The 22,775-nt window shown below is 41.5% G+C and overlaps 3 protein-coding genes across 3 annotated transcripts in view; 2 read left to right on the top strand and 1 right to left on the bottom strand.

Moving 5' to 3' along the window:
• Positions 1 to 2,195, top strand: part of LOC139214178 (adenylate cyclase type 1-like) — a 33,241-nt gene extending 31,046 nt beyond the window's left edge. The window contains exon 20 of the mRNA XM_070844940.1: positions 256 to 2,195. Within this exon, the coding sequence (XP_070701041.1) occupies positions 256 to 669 (414 nt within the window). The 3' untranslated portion in view covers positions 670 to 2,195. The remainder of the gene's footprint in view (positions 1 to 255) is intronic.
• A 5,032-nt stretch (positions 2,196 to 7,227) lies between these two features.
• On the top strand, positions 7,228 to 8,481 carry LOC139214339 (insulin-like growth factor-binding protein 1). The gene is made up of 4 exons (XM_070845165.1): positions 7,228 to 7,573; positions 7,756 to 7,898; positions 8,110 to 8,238; positions 8,356 to 8,481. The coding sequence occupies exons 1-4, from the start codon at positions 7,228 to 7,230 to the stop codon at positions 8,479 to 8,481; spliced, it is 744 nt and encodes a 247-aa protein (XP_070701266.1).
• Positions 8,482 to 10,440: 1,959 nt separating this feature from the next.
• LOC139214380 (insulin-like growth factor-binding protein 3) lies at positions 10,441 to 14,654 on the bottom strand. Its single transcript, XM_070845222.1, has 4 exons — positions 14,246 to 14,654; positions 13,202 to 13,452; positions 12,268 to 12,387; positions 10,441 to 10,566 (listed from the first exon to the last, which is right to left on the bottom strand). Exons 1-4 carry the CDS (start codon positions 14,634 to 14,636, stop codon positions 10,441 to 10,443), a joined length of 888 nt encoding a protein of 295 aa, XP_070701323.1. The 5' UTR covers positions 14,637 to 14,654.
• Between the last annotated feature and the right edge of the window lie 8,121 nt (positions 14,655 to 22,775).

Below are 22,775 nucleotides of genomic sequence, written 5' to 3'. Positions count from 1 at the left end.
ATTACAATATTTTTTCTAGAAATTGTTTTTATTACGGTGGAAGTTTGGTTTACAAAAAGTGCAGAATGTTAACCACTAAAAGTGAAAATTATACACAATAAAAAGACAGTCAATGCCTCATCAATATTGAGGTAAAATGCAATAAAAAAAATCCACCTCAAGGATAGAATATTGTTTAATTTACTATAAAAATAAAGACCGTAGTTTTTGTGAATACATACGCATGTCTACATACAACTTGTTTTTATGATACAGGTGACTGAAGAAGTCTACCGCCTGCTGAATACTAACTATGACCTGGTGTGCCGTGGAAAAGTCAGTGTCAAGGGTAAAGGTGAGATGCTGACCTATTTCCTGGAAGGGAAAGTTCAGGGCGTGGGCACCGTAACCACTTCTTCAGTGGTGCGTTCTGCCAGCCTGGCGCGTCGGATCCACTCCTGTGGCAAGACAAGCGTCCCAACCAATCTGGGCAGCGTCGCCAGCCTGACTGCTTATGCCAGCATGGGCAGTAACATTCAGATGAACACGGCCAACAGCAGCAACAGCCAAGCAGCATGCCTGGCCTCTTCCTGCGTGCCCGCAGTGGGTGAGGAGGACGAGGAGGAGGACATAGAGGTGACACAGATTCAGATTGAGGCTGTGGCAGGTGTTGCAGACATAGCAGTGTAGGAAGAAAGACAAGACTACAAAGTTAAATGAGAGAAACCAAGAGGAGACAGGGCTGTCCAGGTGTTTTCCTATAAATCCTGAGCTACTGGCACATCCCAGGATATGCTCATTCAGGATATGAACATTCAGAGAAATGACGTGGTGAAACGGACAATCATACTCGCTTTTAGGGATTTTTAACTGCTGCACTCTTGGATAACAAATGTGGGGTGAAGAAGAAAGATATCCGGAATCCTCTTTTAACATCTCTATACCAGATGATTAGAATTGTGGTGTTCCTGGGTTCCCTCAGATCCAGGTATAATGTGCATCTTTGTTTATATGTAGCACATATTCCATGTACAAGGAATATGTGTATTGATATCCAGAAAAAGACTGATCATGCTATTGCTTTTGCACTGTCTTTCTGATTATGCCAAGGATACATTTGCGTTATTTACAGTGTAAAATGGTGTTGTTTCTTTTTTGGTGTATGTAAGCATGCATGTGTGTATTTGTGAGTGTGTGTATGCATGTGTGGTTAACTCTGAATTGTAACGAAACAGCACAAACTACTTTTTTATACTCAGAGCTCACTGGATGAAATAGGTTTTTTTTGAGACATATTTACAGTTGATAGTGCATGACTTTTTAAAAGTTGACAGCCATAGTAACGGTACTCCTGTTGAAAGAAAACCAAAGTATTGAGCTTTTTAGTTTTACTGCTTATATTGCCTCACAGTACATGAGAAAAAGAGAAAATGTTGCAGTAGTTACATACTTGGCGCGTGGGACTCTTTCAAACATCATCAATAGACTTGAAGTGTCTTTTTGTCCCCTGGAGAGACAAAATAAGGTTTCCTGAATACCTGATTCAATACCTGACATTGCCCTGACTCATAGTAGTTTAATATAACGTGGCGTGTGTTAAGTCTACACACAGTAAAGATCAATGAAGGAAACAGAGGAAGAGCAATTCTACTGAGTTGAATGTGTGCTGCTATGGAAAGTACTTCATGCCAAATCTGGACCAGTCACAAAATATGATCAATATGAAATAGTGGACCAATATGTCCCTGTGCATGTTGCAAAGATACATGTATCATCTGGGAAGGCCACACAGAGGAGAGCACATACATTACGTAAGCATATACGCACACACAGCTTTTACAAATGCACAATCTAGTCCTTTAGCCCAAGCCTTTCAAGCGCTCCATGTACATTGACACACTTTTCTCTTGGCCACAGAAACTTTGGTGCAGTGTCGGGCAACTGTCGTCTTTCAGGCATCCATTGCCGTAGTCCAGCTTTTTGCTATAATTGAGCTACATTTTGAGTTTTCCTCAAAACATATAAGCTTTAGCAAGTCTCTCAGATACAGCCTCAGAAATGTGAGGCGCTTCAGATATCTTTATAGCCTATATCTTTACCATCGTAGAACTTTCACTTGATCTGCAAAAGTGTAAATACATCATGTTTCAAGTTTTTGCCTTACTCAATAAGCTTACAGTGATTGCAACCTGCCTTTTTAGATATATTCACTTTGATATGCAGATCATACTTTTTGTAAATAGCCAAAAGCTGTAAACTATGTTGTATCTTGTACAGTGTAAAGTTGGGTTATTGACTATTTTGTAATAAAGACAATATTGGTGTATAAAATATCCAATGAGTATGACTACGATTGTCAATAGATGTGTTTGACTTCTGAGACATAAAACAATTAGGTGTGTGGAATTGTGGTGAAGGCTATAAAAGTGTTTCTTTTTGTTGATTTTTAGGCATGAGCCATATGTGGATTCTCAATCTGAAGCACAATATTTACACTTTGTCCCCCAAACCTCAAACATAGCATGCAGCACAGGCAAACGATCAGTGGGTAACAAATATAACTTTTTATGGGCAGTTTCCCCTGTTAGTTCCACTCTATAAAATTTCATTTCTCACACCTTAGTTTATGGCTCTTGAAATAACAGCTTTCACTCTACACTGCAAAATATGGCAAACAATAATAGGTTTATTATGCCAATTGGTGGACTTCCATAGCCCACAGCCAGATGAATGTCACTATGTCCCAAACACTGAGTGGGGGCCAAAATTGTTTTCCCAGCGTTGATGTAGAATTTGTCTTGGGTCGACTCAGTGTAACAGTTAAGTCAACAAACTTCTGGTTGCTCAATCATTTTCAAAACACTACAGCCTTGGAACTATTTTTCCTTTGAATGAAATACAACAAATTTTGGTCAGTTATTAAAACTGTGCAGCGAGCTGTAAAGTTGGTGCCTCCTGAAGGAGCTTTTACTTTACAAAAAAAGTTAAAAAGCGCAGCTGTTGTTATCACCGTCATGGTCAAGTTCCCTGACTCCAAGCTAAAGTTGACATTAAGCAATGAAGGGTATCCAAGGTAAATGATGGTTCACAAACAACACACCCCCTACAGTCATCGGGGCTAAATTGGGTCAAGATGAGCAAATTAGGTTTATTGTTCATTAATGATTACATTAAATTTGGTTACATTTAACAACCAAGAAAGCAATAGACAATAATAATAATGTTTTATTTCAGGGAATCTGTAATTTCCTAATAACTTCCAAGGAAGTCTCCCTGAAAGAACAATGTAAGTCTGAACTAATTTTAGGGTCAAATACAGGCAATACTGAGACAACTGTAAATTGAGTTTTTGTCATAGATTTCTGAGCAGTTGTCGATCTCCCAAAGAATTTCCTTGAAAGAACTGTTGAATTTTAATCCCAGTAAAGGTTCATTCACTGTTCACGTATCAGCAGAAACTTCAAACATGTCCCTTGGAGTTTTTTTGTAAAGAAACAAAAGTTATGTTTATATTATGTGTTTCTAAGCAGCACCACCAAATGCCAATCAATGAATAGCGTGAAAATGTCGGCAGGAATGTGTATGCCGTCGTCCCACATGCCTGTGCACATGAATGTGCATCCTCCTGTGTAGACACGATACAAACAAAATGGGGGGCAACTCATAAAAAGTACTCCTCAGGGTATCTTTAATTTTCATATATGCTGAATTGCATGTTTGTCTGAGAAAATATTCCATTTTCCTTTTCATCTTCAGCTTGACCTGCTGTGCACTGACCCAATAGGTTACACTAGTTAACTGAAATAAATTTACCAGTGTTGGAAAAGCACCGAGTGAACACTGTCTCTGTTTTTCTATAATTAGTACCACATTTTATAGTTTTTTCCAGTGTTTTTTAAGGAAAATTATTGGAAAATATTAAGAAAATACAGACCCTTTTTCTTTTTTGGATGCAATTGGCACAATGGATGCAGTAGAGCCTCTCCCTCTCCCTCCAGAGCCACAAAATACGTTATACAACTGTTTTCACTGGCTGAGTACTACGTCTTGACTTTTTATGTGTAAAACTGGTGTCTCTTTGAAATAAAGCGTTACCATGCATTTAGATATAAAGATGTGTTATATATATTAGAACACACTTTTTGTGATTTTATGGTTACATTGCTTTATTTTCCACTTCATGTGTCATCCACATCCACACCCCCCTGTCATCTGTCTGTAATTAAGCTTCCACACCTGATTTGAATAATCAGCTAATGAAAACCTGAAGTGGCAGCATCTTTGTATTTCAGGAAAACTCAGTCATCCAGCTTGATGGATATTCAGAAGCAAAATGTAGGTTTTAATCCACTGTTTTCGCATTAACTGTATTAACATATGAACTAAGAGCCTCTTGTGTTAATTCTGCTCTGTATGTAAAAATAACATGAATGTAAATGATGGAACAGAGGCCACACCTGGAGCCCATACAGGAGGAGTCAGAACAGGACGATGAAATTGAAGGAATTGAAACAAGAGAAGGAGAGGAGGAGGATTTTCGATTTCAAGTAGGTGTGGAGACAAAGGAGGTAATGGATGAAGATGAGAGCGAAGAAGATGAGAGCGAAGACGATGAAGATGATGATGATGATGATGAAGCTCCGCTGAGGGTTCTGAGGCATAGGCGACTGTCTCGTTCCCTCAGCCATGAGAGTTTTCTTCAAATGCAATCTACCAGCAATCACCAGGAAGAGATGGGGAATTTCTCTGTGTCAGATCGGAGCACATATGCGGAGGGTTTAAGCGGTGAAGCTACCGCACCTGAGCAGGCCAGGGTGGGACATGACAAGAGGTCCAGAAGTGGTGAGCTGAGAATAAAGGTAAGCATTTTGGCACGGTTTTCCATTCAGATTAAACATCTGATAACACACGACTCAAGTAGAAAAGAGGCGATGGATGCTTTTATTGTTTTTAAGATCTCCCAGATTGAATGGCAGACGCACACACACACACCCCTTAAACCATCGGTGCAGAAGAAGAGAAGCAGGAAACAGAACAAGAAGGCATGTCTGGCTGTGAGTGTTAATTTCAAGCAAAAACGTCTTAACTTGTAAAAATCTGCATCATAATGACCTTTTTTTCACCAATGTCCTCAAATATTTCCAAGGAGGAGCCATTTCCTCCGTGGCTGGAGGACCTGATGGTCAACATTGAGGAGGCAACAACTCACCAACTAGTGGTTGAGTGAGACTCTTCACAGGCCCCACATTGTGAAACATGTTGGGCACAACAACCAATGACCTCGCTGGTGACAACTGAATGTAGAACAGACTTGTCACAGCAAACATGCCATATTAAAGAATGGCACTAGTGGAGAGTAAAGTCAAATCACTGAATAAACAAACAAGGTACAATCAGAAAATATGGCAATAAGGCTGTGCACTACATGGTGAATTTGTTCTATTAGTGTTAAAATATTTTTCTTCTAGTTAGTTCTTGTACAGCATTCAATATTTTTTGTGATCTTTCTTTATTAAACTAATTAATTCTTGGCATGTGTATCTCATCTGACCTATATGTCTGACACAAATGTAGCTATTAGATCAGAATATTCCTTTATTAGTGTTGATACAAACTTTAGCTTCAACCTGAACCCTGTTACCTTTTTCTATGTCGGTGTCCTTTGATTTGAATGTGTGTAAAATGCTGTTCGAGAGGCCAAAGCTCTCTCTTCAAGCACAGGCACACGGGTACACAGATGCACACACGTAGTAGGTAATGGTTTATTTAACTTAAACAGAGCAATAGGGAAGAGGTTATCTTTCAGCTTGTTGGTTGAGATTGTGATTTATTTAAATAAGATTAATTTTCCATTTATGACATTTTAAACATGTTTGGAATATTGATGGGGTGAAAATGTTTAACCTAGAGAACACTTTGAGAGAGCTTATGAAACACAGACTTGACATCTGTCTTTTGATGTATGTAATACATATTCAAGTAGCTCTTTTTGTGTCTGTTCTTCCAAGCCACAAAGTCCAGTCACTCCTCACGCACGTCTAAAGTTTTTAGGTTACTCAAGTGAGGGCACGACAGTAAAAGCAAACTGTATCGTAATTGAAAGAATAATGAAGAAAATGGCCCCTGTGAGACAGTATATTATATTACTGGGTTATTTTTACTGATGCATCACAATAGGCAGTATTTTAATGTATTAGGTGTATTAGCTGGTCAAATAGAGGTAAACTTTATGACCTCAAAATCAGTGGGTTTATTTCACTCATCTACATAAACATAAACATGGGAATTTATGCTGTAATGATAAAATATTTTGGTAAATAACCCTGCTTACTTAATTGGTCTTTCCAATTAAATATTGGTCTCTGGTTGAAGCCTCATAATGGCTCATAGGGAGTTGTTTTCCTTTCAGCCTGATACATTTTGTATTAGTGGGTTACATTTTAGCTTTCTCTTGAACAATGAAAAGCTTGGGGTCATATAGAGTACACAGCATTGTGCTGGTGTGTATATCACACATAGAGTAAGTCAAGATATCTGGCATTTGCCATACATGTAGTTATGACAAATACTACACCAAGGACACAACCAATTACTACGGCCTTTCTCCAGACGAACTTGTTGTGATTCTAGCAGAGCAAACCATAATGTTAGGGTTATGCAATGCTAAAGGGGAATGATCTTGTTTGTCTGATAAGAGGAACCTTCACCAAAGAGGCTAGTGTCAAAACAGTGCCAAAGCCCAATCCCTCAGCATTACTTCACAAAATAAGAGCATGTCAACAACAATCCCAACCAGAGGTTTTATAATCACCAACCAATTATCTCATAGCCTACAACTCCTTGGAATATCTAGTATTCCTTATTGGGAATGCTATTCATTACTTGATTGAAACATTTCTTCAGAAAACAGCATTCATGTGATTGTTTTAATAACCCCAAAGGTAAAAACATAGATCAGTAATTTGGTTGTTCAAAAACAGGGTTGTTTTGACGTACAATCACTTATGTTCCAAAGTCAATATTGACAACAGACTTTGTGAACCTGGATCTACGCACGTCAAGCAGGGTCATCCACCGTTTACAGCAACTTTTGTAAAAAGTATTTTATATCTGTGGACAGTGTGTCAATCATTAATGCCTCTGGAGGCCAGCGCGCCATATAAATACTGCTGGTTCAGAGAACTCCATTTAGAAGAAGTACCGTCAAACTGAGCAGAAAAGAAGCAGATACTTACCTGCAGACTGGAGATGCCTGGATTACATAAGAAGGTGACATTCGTGGCAGCAGTGACTCTGGCTGCTTTGGCTGTGGTGAAGTCATCCCCGGTGGTGGCGCCGGAGCCTATCCGCTGTGCCACCTGTACACAGGAGAAACTGAATGACTGTCCTGCCATCCCAGCAGACTGCAAGCAAGTGCTGAGGGAGCCTGGCTGTGGCTGCTGTATGGCCTGCGCTCTGGAGAAAGGAGCGTCCTGCGGGATTCACACAGCCCACTGTGGTGAGGGTCTCCGCTGCACTCCCAGGCCCGGTGAGGCAAGACCGCTCCACGCCCTGACCAGAGGACAGGGGGTCTGCACTGAGGACCTGGGCCAAGGTAGACTCCTTATGTGCCCTGTTAATATTTGCTACTTTTAAGATTTTAAAATGCCCAAATGAGGGCTCAGAGTAACACAAATAACACAGGAAATGTTAAAACAAACTTTTTTTTACACTTCTGATCAAAAACAGCATTATTTTCAACATTTAACTCAAAATTATTTTCTGAAACCTGTACAGAGGAAGCTGATGGAGTCCCTGATCACGGCTCCCTGCACTACCTTTTGGGTCTCAACGGTCTCTTTGACCACCAAGACACTGCTGAGGGCCAAGAGAGCATCAAGGCCAAGATCAATTCCATCCGCAACAAACTGGCCCAAGAGGTGAGGGAAAAAAAACATTAACCTGACTGAAGAAGATGCTTTAAGTAATTGACCTTCCTTCCACTAGAGGGAGCACTAGGTTTTGAGGAGCTGTGGGTTTTTAAGAGAGATAACTGGGATTAATAAAACCTTGCAGTGAATAGATGATGCATTTGTTTATATTTAGGTTCGGTTCTCACTGTTTGTCTTTATTTATTTTTTTTTTGCACAGGGTCCCTGCCACCTTGAACTGCATGCAGCACTGGACTTAATAGCCAGTTCTCAGCAGAAACTGGGGGAGAAGTTCACGACTTTTTACCTCCCCAACTGTGATAAGCACGGCTTCTACAAGGCCAAGCAGGTGAGAATTTTTGGGTTTCATAGAATAAAACTCATTCCACCTCCTCCTCCAAGGAGATTCACTCTGAGTTGTTGGGGGATTTGCTAATGTGGTTTCCCAACTCTGTTTCCCCTTTAGTGTGAGTCATCTCTGGTTGGACCGCCCGCTCGCTGCTGGTGCGTCTCTTCCTGGAATGGGAAGAAGATCCCAGGATCGAGTGACCTGCTCGGTAACTCAGAGTGTCATCAAGAAATCACTCACTGAAGGACGGATGCTGTCATCTCTCATAAACACACACACACAGATATATAGGCACGCAGCATGTTTCTCTACTTAAAATCAGGTAAAGGTGTAAGTCTTCTTGCACCCACCTGAATAACTGAGTTCCTTTTACAAAAAACACACTCATTCACACAAAATGTAACATCCTATTTCAGAGGGGGAAATTTCCTCTCATCTTATTTACATGATGTATGTATCAAGACTTATTTATTCAGTGCTTGTATACTCTTACTGGCATTAACCGTTTGTCATTTTTAGATTTTTTATATGTTTGCCTATTTTTTGCGATTGTAAATAGGGCAACACTGTATACATTTGTGTTTCTGACTAAATAACTCCATCGCTCAAAACCACAGGTCAACAGCTCTGCCAAGCCCATTTCAGAGTCTTCAGGATCTTTTTTTTTTTTTTTTTAAAGTCATTCAAAACTGGAGCTGCGCACGGCACGAAACAACACAGCTGCTCATTCATTCAACATGTTGACATTGTCTGAATGTATCTCCATTGGCGTTTCCTCAATGGGTATTGGGGGAAATACTTAAAGTGCCGCAAGTATGTGCACGGTAGCCAAGCACAAACATATCAGGACTCATCCAAGCCACTGTGAGGTTTGGGATGGGTTCATCTGCATTTGTCTACCTCTACTAGTCTCTGCAGGTCCACAGGTTTAGCAGAGGATTGCTGAGGGCTCAGCTACACTTTTCTCACATGAGGAACCTATATTTGTCTTTTTCACCTATCATCTATTCAAGTATTTATTATGATTCATTACTGTGTATATGCTTTTTTTTGTTGAGCTCATGTACAGTGGACCAAATAGTTTGTGAATGCTATTTGCCAGGAATGCTGCTATTCCATTATTGTTGTAACAATGTACATATTCCTTTAATTCCATGGATGTGCACCTAATTAAAATGTTATTTCATTATGATGGGGTCATGTTTCAATGTGTTTTTCCATAGTCAAACAATTCTGTTTCATAGACACACAGAGAAAGAGAAGGCGAGATAAAGAGAAAATAAAATGAAAATGTAATACCTGGATAATTTTATACTGCCTTTATTAAGTAAAAATAGACCTCTGAAGGTTGCATTGTACATGCAAACAGCATATTTACTTAAACTAAGGCAAGTGATGAAAATGATCACCAGCTACACAGAGATGAGAGATAAAGCTTTGTGGCCTTTATCCCAAATATTCAGCTTATGCAAAGTGACAACAAAACAGTAACAACAACACTACACATTAAAGGAAATGTCCCTCTGTCTGTAGTTCGAGATCCAGCACAAAAAACCCACTTATATGCATTGTAGTGTTTGAGCTGCACAGTCCAGTCCAACACCCTGAGGAGCAGGAAGCACCGGGGAAAATGGAATTCATAAGAATAAGAATTCATAGTAAGGCACTGCATGCTTACTCTGAAGGACATATTCATACATACATTTTATGGTCGTCAAAACCACACACAATGTCTTTATAACAAATCACAAGCATACAAATTATGATTACACATCACAAGCATGTACACGTGTGCAATGCCACTTAATTGTGCGTAAATGAAGAGCACTCTCATCAACAAGTACAATTGTCCCTGTGTTTTATAGTCATAATAAGACTTCTGAGATAAACTCTTGAAGTGTATCCTCTTTTCAGAAGTTGTCCTTGTTGGGTCAGAGACAAGCAGCTTATGAAGAATCCATCCATCGCAGAAAAGTACAGACTGTATCTGTGACACAGAGGCTTTTTCCTCCTGGTACTCTTCCTCTGTTCCCCTTGCTCTGCCTCAGAAAAGGTCCCACAGGCAACAGATAGAAATAGCAAACATCCATATATCGGCTGAGCCATCTCTTGACCTCTCTCCCAATATCCTCAGTGTCTCCATTTGTTTACAATTCTTCTTGCTCTCACTCCCACCCTCCCTCCCTCTGTCCTTCCCTGCTCCTATTGGCTCTCGGAGTTGTAGTACTGGGCGTCTCCTCGCTCCTTCCCATCAAAACCTGGCAAAGGCTGCCCGTATTTGTCCACACACCAACAGAAGCCTCGCTTTCTGCCTTTGGATGGACGGCACTGAAAGTGAAGCAAGGGACAAGGTGAAGGGAGGGAGGAGAAATTGGGGGGGGGCAGCTAAATGTGCAAATCCAGTTGAATATGGAGCATTATGAGTAAGTCAATTTACTCAATGAAGTAGAACAGCAATAGTTAAGAGGCATTAATGGTCAGATTGTGCTGAGTCGACGCAGCCTTGGTTATCCAGCACGCTGTGGTATTTTGAGCTGCTTTTATGGTCTACCTCCTGTTACACACACATATAGCGACCTTTAAGGTAAACAGAAACCTGGTAAAATATTTGCTTAGTCCCGTTTGTGAACAACTGAGAACCAAGATCTATTTTCAGAAGCTGGTGGCCAGTACGAATCATCTGTTGCTGATTATACCCCACAGCTCCAAATTATGGGTACTACAAATGACTTACAGAGTCTGTGGAGCTACCCAAGGGCTGTTATTTTACTGCCAATTTTACTAAAGGTCAACCTCCACTCTAGTAAAACATGCAGCCATTCATTTCAAGGGCTAAGGCGACTGCGCTGCTGCTCCACAGAGGAGTCAGAGCTGATCAGGAAGGAAGACATCCGTCTTTAGTTCGATATTTCAGCGGGGTTTGACTGAGAGGCTGATCCTTGCTGAAGTGGGACTCTCTTGTTGTTGGACCACTGTTGCATGGGTGCCTTCACTGTCTTACAATCTTCACTGCATTTTGTGTGGGCAAAAGATTTATCATATGTCGTTGAAAATTTTAGCTGCAAGACAAAACTAGGAAAAACGGATATAGTAATCAAAATTTTACGCACAGTTTGAAGAAGAAAAATGCATCTGCTCCCAGCATCCTGGTAGATTTTTTCTCTAAAAAGACATTTACTGCTATTAAGAGCTGTAACAAGAGATGTTTTTGCTTAAAATCATGCAAACGTCCAAATTAAACTGACCAAAATGAAATGTGTGCCACTCCTTCAGCGCCTCAGGGCTGAGCACAGTACACTAGGTCCATTTTACATAAACAAAGACAAATGAGCTTGGCGTTGTGAGGCTGGTTATGAGATGATTGCAGGTCAAGGAGAACACTTCCATTAGGCAGGAGGAACTGCTATGTTATAAGAAAAGCTGCCTCGGTGATGCAGTGGCGCGGGAGCCTTAAGTGTCTCCATATGAATGCGTCAGAACCACTCATTTATTACAACCCGATCGTGGGTGAACCATGTGAGCGTGGGGATGGCTGCAGCTCTATTTCTGTGCATGCTTCTCAAAAGTCCAGCAATTATGGGGGGAGCGCATTGGGTGCCGGTGGCCACCTTGACGTCTGTCTCCCTGGGAGGGTTCCCGTTAAACGGCCATCGTCCCAGCCGTCAACCCCACTGGGGTTTGGCCCCTGTGGTTCCTGTCTCCAGAGCCAGTGGCTAGGGTCTACCTCACTGGTGTGGTGGTGCAATGATGAGGCTCTAATAACTACCAATGAACACAGGAGGACAGCTACAAATCTGTAATTGGGCTGCAGGAGACCTAAGATTTGAGTCACTAGACTTTAGCAATGAATCTTTATTAATGCAGCATGTAAAAAAGGAAATGCGGGTTTCCTTTTTACAGTCTTTCAAAGCTGATAGTATTTATCAAGTAGATGTTTAAATAATGTGCAGCCTCTCGTGAAACTGATGCATTAATCTATATGATGGTCTCTAAAAGCTAATTGATGGTCCTTAGGATGTGCTTTTTTACCTGCTTTTTCTTATAGAAGCCCTTCTTGTCACAGTTTGGTATGCGGAAACCTCTGGGGTTGAGAATGTCTGTAATCTTGAGGCTGCTGAGAATGCTCTCAATCTCTCTCCGACAGGGACCCTGCAAATGAGCGAACACATAAGCAATTACTGTACTGTTCTTCTTTTCTTCAACACTTAAACATCTACAGTTCAATAGGGTTAGGGTTAGGTTCAAGAAACCTGAGTGCAGCCAGTGCCATTAACATAAGCTACTTCATCTTGCAGTGTGATTTAGACACTGAACTCTCCGATTTTGTTTTGGAATAAAGATGTTAATAAAGCTGACTCACGCTGCATCACACACTGCACTGCTGTAAACCCCGAAACAATGGTGGCTGCAATATGAAAGATGTGATGGATGAGAAATCACTTCATCTGACCGACTTGTAGCGGCTTAACAGTTTGCCAAAGCTGCTTAGAACTCTTGCACTTTACACAAAGGATGGGGGATAAAGTGAATTCAAAGAGCTCAAAGAAGGAGCCAGAAGACGTGTCCTCAAGTCCAAGTACTCCAGTCACTAATCAAAGCAGCCAGTCAGAGCCCATTACTAGTGTGTGCTCACTTCTCTGGCCAAAGAGAAGATCAAAATAGCAGCAGGGCTTCCCAACAGGCACTCACATAGGCCAATCCATCATTCGCTGGCTCTCAGTACACCCGGCACGCGGACGCCTTGTGGCAAAACAACCGCCTGACCCAGGTCAGCCGCAGGGCCATCGTACCCGCTCGCTGCCATGCCATTCTACTGCTCACGATGCCTGCCAACCATCAGCACCGCTACCCAAAACATTTCATCACCCGCAGGGGGAGAAAAACACTAGAACACAGAGGAACAGGGGAAAAACATTCCTGCAGTATGCTCTGAAGACACAAAAATAATGGTTGTGGTACTTACATACTCAGGCTCCTGTTTGGTCTCAAGAGAGAAGTTTTGTTGGTCTGTGATGAGTGGTCCAGGGAGCTCCTCCATTTTAAAGCTCTGGGTTCTCTTCTGCTGCTCCCGTCTGAGTACTTCAGACTTGGCCGAGGGGAAAAAGGGGTGAAACGGAAGCCTTGGGGGTCCCATGGGTCTGTGGGTGCTGTATGAGGTTTGAAGGCCTGAGCTGGTGGAATTCCTCTCCTCATCCTGAGTTTCAACATTCTCTGCTAAAGTTTGAGAACATGTGTTTATTCACAAAAAAGTACACTCAAATATATATATTGATATATATGCTCTATAAGAGAGTATTTGTACTGCTGATGCAGACATATTGAAGCAAGCTGGAGATCATTTTGAGGGTATGAGTGATCCATTTTTCAGGAGCGTGATATAGATCTTTCAATTTTGGCAGGAAATGAACAGAAATATGCAACCACCTCTTGATTCCACACGTGTTTCTACCTTAAACCTCGAATCCCTGTAGTCCAAGAGTATGAGCCAAATAGCTGCACATCCCATGGTGGGATAGAATTCAAAATCATGCTAACCTCAAAATCAATATTTGCGAATGGATTCAGGGAGGTTCAGGTCTTCACACTGAGGTACAAAAGGGAGCAGCGATGTTGATATTTGATAAGTTGAGATGAGCTGAGTTGCAAATCTCTTTCAAATTCTAAATAAGGCTCTACAATCTTCCTTATGCTTCAACCTGTTTCATCCTCCACCCTCTCCTCCCATTAATGAGGATAGTTTATTGGGTGAAATTAATTAGAGGTTGAGTTTCAGTTGGATTTCTACTCAAACTAAACGTCACTGTCGCCTCAGTTCACTGACTGCATCATAACAGAAACATCTTCCCAAAATTGACATAATAATCTGCTCCATCAACGCACTTTCCTCTAGTGATCAGAAGCTTGTATATTCAGTGAGGCTAATCATTAAAAGTCCGTACAGTTGTTGCACATTAACATGCAGCGTTATCAAACTTCGTTAAAGAAAAGGTGCATGCACCAGAATTACCTGGTATTTCATTGACTGGAGATGTTGGTCTGGCGGTAAGTCGCTTGCTGGTTGCGTTTGCACAAATCCCCCGTCCCTCCAGCAGAGCCTGCAGAGGTTTCGTCTCACCGGGCTGATGCTGACAAGTCAGCCCGGAGCCACATCTCCCGGTGTACACGCCGCACGGCTGGCCGAAGCTCAGCGCGCAAGTCATGCAGCAGCCGCAGCCCGGTTCGCGCACTTTCTCGGCGCAGTCCTTGGGTAAAGGTTTGCACAAAAGCCGCGCTCCGACATCACACGGCTCGCATTTGATGACAGGTCCGACGGCACCTGACCTCCGGGTGAACGATGCCAGGACAAAAGTCATGCAAAGTGCGCGAAAACAGGAATCCATTGTGGCGTCTGAGAGCATATGGTGTCGAGGTGAGGGAGCGCACTGTCCTGCTGTGGTGAGGTCTCAGTGGGCAGCTACTCTCTCATTCACATAAAGCCACCGGACAAAACATCTCAATATATAGACCCCAGTGACTGTAGTCACACCCCCGAATAGCTTGTGGTCTACTGATGAATTGCTTCGACTCCGTTATTCCTTAAAAACCACCAGAGCAACATGTCGGGGGTTTGCAGGCCAGTAGACTAACAAGATCTTTAAGAGTGATTTTGAATTAGAGATAAATAAACAAATAAATTGATCAACTTTTACCTTAGCTGAGGACTCTAGTTGAGGTGACTACATATCATTATAAAGGCGGATGCAGTTGTCAGGCTATTAGACACGTATTGAAGGAAATGCTCACCCAAGAGAAAAACACACAGAAATGCTTCTACTGTGTGTCAACTGTCAGCTGGAAGAGCCCCCACACATGATTAAGTTCAAGCGTCTGCCATGCGCAGATTCATTCATAGGGGGCGCCAGCAGAGAGAGAGAGAGAGAGAGAGAGAGAGAGAGAGTGTGTGTGTGTGTGTGTGTGTGTGTGTGTGTGTGTGTGTCATTTACAGGCCTCTCAGTTTTGGTGCAGAATTAAACTTTTCAGTGACACTTTTTAGATGAACTTTAGTGGCTTAAATGGCCACATCTGCTATGTTCTTGTGTGTGTGTGTGTTTTTTTCCCTTTTGATCGTTTAGTGCTGTAGTACAAGTGTTCACATGCATATGTGTTTATATGTGTGTCCACTGATGGGCCAACAAGCTGTTGCACATGACCCTGCATGACCTGTAAGCGCATAAACTGTGACCAATCCGTGCATAAGATGATTATTTCAAGCTTTGATACGGTATGAGCTACAACAGAGCAGCCCTGCAACTGATGACGTCTTAAAGATTGGACACAAAACCAGTGGTCGAATAAAACTGAGTGCATTTACTCAAGTACTGAAGTAGAATTGTGTGGTACTTAACCTCATGCCTAATTTACTTTCAACTTTATTCTTCTTCCCTAAATTTCAGAGACAAATGTTGTAAATTTTACAGCACTACATTTGTTTTATAGTCATATTTACTGGTTACTTTGCAGAGTAATACTTCACATATAAAACAAATGGTCATCATATAGAATATTATGTATTTTTATAGGTAAAAGAACCCTTTGTTTATACTTGACAAAGGTTATATGATGTAGATATTTATTGATATTATTATTAAAGATATCACTTTAGTCACTTAAATTCTTGGTTTTTGCGGTTTCTGCACAGCTGTGGCTTCAAAAGGTCGCAAATAATATCAATAAGTCGCATTAAACCGTACTCACTTGCGGACTTGATGCCTGTTACAGAACTGAGTTTTATAAATCGAACAAAGGTGATCCAAGCGATGAGATTTTATTGTAAATGTTTAATTTCATATAGGCCAGATGAAAGCCAAAATATAATTCAGGAGCCAGATCTGCTCTATGATCTCTGTTCAAAACATGGAGAAAATCCATCAGCCAGACATAATTCAAGGTGACCTACACATATGGTGTTCAGTTCTTTTGACTCGTGCAAAGAATGCGCCTCGTGTACCTGTTCCTAACACATACAGTAAAGCAGTGCTCTCTGAACTTGTTGTTAGGACGTGTGACATAGTTGGACCTGTTCTGCTCATTTGTCAGTGCTACAAAGCAGACCTTAAAATAAGGACACATACCACACATGTAAGTGAGAAAATTCCTGAGTAATTACATCTGTAGCGTTTTTAGGTCCACTATTAATTGGTTACAGATGAGAGAGAGGGAATACACCAGCACAAAATACCTCAAAAGAATAACAGCGGGAGAGGCGAGGTGTACAGTTCCTCTTTGCTTTTGAAATTTCTTGGAAGCCAATGTCAAATCAGTTGCCAACAAGCCCTGGCGTACTGCCGCCTGTTAACAGACAGGTCTACAGCAGAGCACTGCTCAGTGGAATGCCAAACATTTGTTTCATAAGCTGAAAAAAGCCTGCTGATTTTCCTCCCTCTCCTCCGCTCAGAGCTCTTTGGAAGGGGGTCTCTCAGCCACCTGTGCATATTCAGCATAGCAGAGGAGAGCGTCGGGCACAGGGAGTAATGTACTGAAGGAATGTCGCCCCGCAGAGCAGCCACTCAATAAAGAGGGAGTGTGAAGAATTTGCTTTTGCACACACAGGATATTACTGTACATGTGTTTAACATAACCTGCTGTCAAAGGCTACACTGGCCAACCGCAACTGCTTGTCAAGTCCTAATCCTGAGCAATTTTCCACTCTTTTAAGATGATTTGGACAAATCAGATACACTCGCTTGAAGCTCTGAGAGTGGTCTGCACTGGCTCCAGCAGTTATGATGTATTGTAGTGTAGTTAATTTCCCTGAACGTTGTGGCTGATATAAACGAGCTACTGAAGGCCTGCTTCTGGATGTCACACGCGTTCTCAGTTTTATCTGAAACCTTATAAGAGCCACACGCTGGTGCTTTGCATAGCTGTGAGCTGTTTTTTGTAATGCTGCTTTCACCATATTATATATCTCCTGTGTTTAGCATTACAATGCAGCAACTTTGATTACTAAAGGATCAGTCCACCCAAATTCTGAGAAAAATCTTTTCAATAAAAAGTATACGTTGATGTATTATTTTAATGTGTCTTATATAATAACGTTTCTTTTCAGCAGCGTCTCCACTTTTAGCTCTGTTAGTGCAACTTTGTCAGTGTTCAGTGCAGCGATAGAGGGAAAGGTGTTAATGTAGTGACGGGGAAAAGCACAAGAATCTGCAGTGAGGGCCAAAGCTCACACATTGAGAAGCACATAGTTTTCCCACCTGGAGGTCTGCAGAACATGTCTGGGTTAACCAAGGAGAAAGATGTGTGTGCATACCCCTCACTCTCAAACACCAACCATCACTTTCCTCATACTTTTGGGATGGCAGCTGGGGGGCAGTGCATCTGTGTGGGTACATATTATATGTAGGTGTGTTGGAATAAGAGGGGAGGGGTGCGCTGTTTAGCAATGAGGCTGCCACAGATCACATGACAAGTCTGGTATGGTCACTGTTATTCCTTTTTCCCCCATAGACTCATGACTGTCTCTCGTGTAATTGCCCCTGTCTGAGAGCTATTCGAGCAAACTCTCATCACAGATGAATTGGACGCAAAAGTCTCTATTATGATTAATTAGATCGTCTTTTCCCTTTGATTCTGCTCTGACTGGCACCCATACACAGCTCCAAGAATTATCCGATTATTAGATGTGGTTTGAATGGTGGACAAAATAAAGAGCCAAAAGGGCAAAGGCCACCTTTCATCTAATTCCAGGGTCGGTTAATTATTTTTTGCAGTGGTCTGTTCGTTGAGCTGTCATGGTCCCCATTTCTGGAGGCTTGGCCCCCGAGGCAGTCCAAGGCTGTAATTAGGCCTGAGCGAAGTGGAGGATTGAGAGAGAAGAACTCTCAGCACTCAGCCTGACGGATTGCAGAGTGCTCGGAAGTGGGCTGAGAGTGGCGGCACTCACTTTGGGCCCCGAATCCCCCCCAGACAGTATCACTTCCTGTGTCTGTATTTCTCTGTCTAGTATGGACGCATTAGGAATTTTGAAAATGTTTTCACACATTTCCTCACATATGCAAAACATATTCTCATTGTTGCTCTCTCACTCTCTTCCAGTCACTCTGTCACTGAGCCTTATTATTTAAGATTAATTGAATTATATGCAAGGCATTTTGATGTCATTAAAACTGTTTCTAATTGAGTACAAAGCGCATATTTCATTCATGCTTCAATTATCATTTTTTCTTTGAGGCTTTGTGACCCACAATCAAATGATTTAAATACAAATGGAACAGACAAACTACTTGTAATGTATTCATGCACAGTCGTGTATCATTTTCTCACTGACAACAACACATTACTCATCGTAATCAAAGACAAAATTATAGTTGGAATATCCATTGCAGATGCATGCCCCACAATGCTCCATTTACTTTATAAGTGATGGTGGTCTGTGGCTAAGATGTGGTTTGATGTTGAAATGAAGAGAAAAGCCAGATGGCTGTTTCTGACAGGTTCACCCAGCTAATCTAATTTACTTTCTCTACGATCAGTATGCATGTCAAATTAATTTTATATATTTTGCCTTTATTCAAGCTATATTTTACATTATTCCTACCATTATTATTTTCTATATGTTGTGTAATCTCACTTTATTATGACGGTCTGTTTTACTGAATTGGGATAAGCCAATGAAGGGGAAACATTTAGGTTAATGAGGAATACAAGTAACATTGGATGCCTAACAACTGTGAACTATTCACAACTTCCAAAAAATTAACAAGCGTTAGCATCATCTGGGATTTTTCACGGCTGTCGTGGCCTACTTTCAAAAACCCACAAAATGAGTTTCACTTCACAGTCATTCAAACTGACGACAGCAGTGGGCTCAAATGCACTTCCATCTTTCTTTGTCCTCTTCTTTCTTCTTTGTCACCACAAATTCACACACGCACAAAGGCAGCACTTGACCTCGCTGCTTGTTGTTTCCAGTTCAGTGACCATGACCGTGGCCCACTGAGACCCCAGCACAGCCACAGCGCAGTGACTCCCACATCTAGCAGTAGACTGGGAGTCACTCTGCACCTGTAAGTTCTGTAACTTCCTACCCTCCAGTTAATGGTTCACCTTGCGGTCATGATAACGATACATCACAAACTGCTTCTGTTTCTCTCTTTGTATGGCACAGAAATTGAGACTTACATATATTTTGAAATGATTCTGAAACTAAATTGCTCATTTAACTACAAATGATCCATTGACCGCGTTGGGAATCATCTTGACCTTGGTCTGAACTATTACATAGCCTGATATGAAACCCAACAATTAATCTTACAGTGCGTTTTGAGGTTTTGGCGTCTGCTGAAAACCAAACAGGGGCCTCAAATTGTGCATCCATCCCAGAATGCACTTTCTATTTTTGCTCCCCAACCTTTATTCTGCCTCAGAGGAAAGAGATGAGCCCTGCCCCTCTAATTAAGTGGCCGTAAAAATGCTGCAGAGCCGGGGCGCTCGAGGAATGAGAATGGGTTCTGTGAGCCTGATAAACAGGGCCTTTCATCCCCACATTATCTGCAAATTGAAACTTGATTGGCTTCACCCAGCTAGACGAGATTGGTGTAAATCTGTGAAGTTTATTGGAAAGCTGGTGTTTGTTGAGACAGGCTTACTGTATGTGACAGGCTTAATCAGTGTCTGTTACGGGTTCTTGGCCAGGTCAGGAATGTCAACACAATAGCAGTGATTATATTACAGAGGCTCATCAGTGGAGGCTCATCAGCATGTGTAGGTTGTGGGCTGGAAAATAAGCCAACTCTGCTCTCAGGCAACGTCTTGTCCGTTTTTCTTTTAAGGGCTTTCTCTGATATCATTAATGAGCTTGGTAATAATAAATATTGAGTCATATAAATCGGGTTTGATGGAGAATCATTACAGTATCGAGTTATATCGCTCTCTCTCATGCTCTCACAGACTGTTATTACGTGTGTGAAATGTTACCTCTCCTGGCAGGCTCCTCTGTAGTCTAATAATCCAGTTTTCTGGACTTTCCCCGGCTTCTTTTATTTCGAGGCCACTCCGCACTAAATAACAGAGGAAGACGGGCTCTGGGCTCTCTGGAGTCGCCACACCTGGGCCTTCGCTTCCTTCCTGCCCTCCCCGGGAATTCTTCACTTTCACCACCTGCAGAGGGACAGTAGTGAGGGTGGAGGAGGGAGGGTCTGCCCCATTACACCTTTCCTCTCTCTTTGGCTAGGCTCTGCAATTTTATTCCCTCTCTGCACCATTAGAGCAACCTGTTGAGGCTTGTGTGGAGGTAAAATCCGCTTTTACTGCGCTTCACAAGTGAGACGGTGGACAAGTGTGTGTTGGATTTGTGCATAATGTGCTGACATAGAAAGGCACAGATGCACAGAGCTTGTGTGTCAGCTGTACTAAAACATGTGGTGGTGTTCCTCTTAAGTCTGCCGCCCTGTCTATTTCACCTTTAAGCTACAGCTGAGAAGAGTTAATTCTGACTGGGGAAACAAGCCACGTCACAAAACCACTCCACTCATGTGCAGGTCCAAAAGCGTTGTGTAGCGAGTGTCCTCTGCTGGCTGCAAACTGAAGTGAAGCTATTCATTTTGTTACAATAACACTGAATATGTCTCCAGCACAGTTTTCTCATAACTTGCCCCAGGGCTAGTAGAGTCATGATCTGCTTACTTTTCAAATCCTCCTTTGTACTGTCAGATCATCTAACATTGGTAGCTAGAAATCTGCCTGTAATTTTATAGTCCAATTGTTGTGGCTGAGACTAAGACCTGTGAATTGTGTTTTAGGTTCAGCTTAACCCCTTTAACAGCAGCCTGCTGGTGGTTCAGTCATTGCAAGCACGTGGTATGCTGCTAAACAAAAGACTTTATTGAAAAGACCCACTTAATATGGTCCTGAATTTTAAGGAAATGTAAGCTATACAAAATGACTCAGAAGACATCTGCATTGTTATTGTTAATTGGAAATGTAACCATAAAAGGTGTGGAGTTTTGGCTTTGAATATTTCCCTCAATGTAAATAGCAGATAGCTTGAACACAAACAGAATACACTGTATGTGTAATGCCAAAGAGAGGGGAATAGGACGAATTTAAACAAAAAAATGCTACTGGGGAGATAACAAAAGTAGAAAAACGTATGCTTGATATAAAGGTTGGCCCTCTTAGGAGATATGCTCATTTGTTTCCTTGCCGAGAGTTAATACTAGCAAGTCAAGTTTGAGCCACTGTGACGTCTGTTTGCTAGCTAACGTTAGCTAAATGTGAAGCTACTACTAGCAACAGGCTAACGTAGCTTAGCACACAGACTGGAAACGGGGGGAAACAGCTAGCCTAGCTCCCTTCAATGGTAACAAAATCCGCCTACCAGCACCTCAACAGTTCACTAACTAACACACTGTCTCTTGTTGGTTTAAAAACCGAGGTGTAACCCCTGTTAAATTACCGAGAAATTGGTGTTAGCCGCGGCCATGCCTTGGATCTTCCAACTGTTGCCTGGCAACTGGTCCTAGCTGTGCTGAATATATAAAACATGACACGCTGAAATAAATGTTTAATTTTGTTTATTTACAGAACACATCAAACAATGCAATATCAATATACAAACAAACTGTTCACATGTAGCATAGTTACACACAGAGGCACAGAGTTGTATGAGATAAGTATGAGGTACAGATAATAGGTCATGGAAATGATAACAAGATAACAAAGGTGTACATAATGTCAGAATATCAACTGAGCTGTACTGTGGTGGTGGGTCCCTCTCTTGATAAAATGGTCGCCAAACACAAGAAGTTATACAAGGAGTCAAGTTTTATGGTCCTCAGGTCAAACACAATTTCCACTCTGTGGTAATAAACAGCTTTATCAGTGTCCCAGGTAAATTGTATCACTGACAGGTGGGCTTATATCTCACATCTTAAATTTATTTGTGCAATTCCAACAGAGCACTTTTCTCACTTCCAAGAACTTGTAATACACTAATACAATTACATCATTTGTTCTCTCTATATAGCAGCCTTTGTCTCATTTTTTTAAAAATTCCAATTTAATACAAAATTGAGGATACTGACACAGTTTTGATGCTGAAACACTTCAGTGCAGTTTGTGGCCGTGAGCCCCCCAAAAGAGGGCAAAATAAAGTAGGACTTTGGTGGTATGCCACTAGTACTATCTTCTACGCAAAGTACTGATGTGTTTTTAACCAACTCATGTCAAATCAATATATATTAGGGTTTAATTAAAATATTTTCTTTATTTTCTATGGTTTCTCTCATTTCAACACACACACACACACACACACACACACACACACACACACACACACACATTCATGAAAATGATGCCAACAGCTTCAAAAGTGGTCATATTCACATACACAGTAATAAGAAAATGACTTAACAGGTTCAGAGAAGCCACATACATGCTGCACATGTACAGAGGGCTGTGGTTTAAAAAAATAAAAATTTTACATTGCATAGATAAAATAAGATAATCCTGTATGATGTAGCCTGTCCCAAAGTCCAAATTATACATATCTG

The sequence above is a fragment of the Pempheris klunzingeri genome, chromosome 15 (genome assembly GCF_042242105.1).
Source record: "Pempheris klunzingeri isolate RE-2024b chromosome 15, fPemKlu1.hap1, whole genome shotgun sequence".
Lineage (NCBI taxonomy): Eukaryota > Metazoa > Chordata > Actinopteri > Acropomatiformes > Pempheridae > Pempheris > Pempheris klunzingeri.
Note: the sequence above shows the minus strand (reverse complement) of the source record. Positions and strands in the feature narration are given on the sequence as shown.

What these genes read in the sequence shown, in the direction of transcription:
- LOC139214339 (XM_070845165.1), top strand. Translation starts at nt 7,228, where the DNA reads ATGCCTGGATTACATAAGAAGGTGACATTCGTGGCAGCAGTGACTCTG. An exon ending in CACTGAGGACCTGGGCCAAG is followed by an intron (nt 7,574 to 7,755) that starts GTAGACTCCTTA and finishes AAACCTGTACAG; the next exon opens with AGGAAGCTGATGGAGTCCCT. An exon ending in GCAACAAACTGGCCCAAGAG is followed by an intron (nt 7,899 to 8,109) that starts GTGAGGGAAAAA and finishes TTTTTTGCACAG; the next exon opens with GGTCCCTGCCACCTTGAACT.
- LOC139214380 (XM_070845222.1), bottom strand. Translation starts at nt 14,636, where the DNA reads ATGCTCTCAGACGCCACAATGGATTCCTGTTTTCGCGCACTTTGCATG. An exon ending in CCAAACAGGAGCCTGAGTAT is followed by an intron (nt 12,388 to 13,201) that starts GTAAGTACCACA and finishes GCTCATTTGCAG; the next exon opens with GGTCCCTGTCGGAGAGAGAT. An exon ending in GCTTCTATAAGAAAAAGCAG is followed by an intron (nt 10,567 to 12,267) that starts GTAAAAAAGCAC and finishes CTTCACTTTCAG; the next exon opens with TGCCGTCCATCCAAAGGCAG.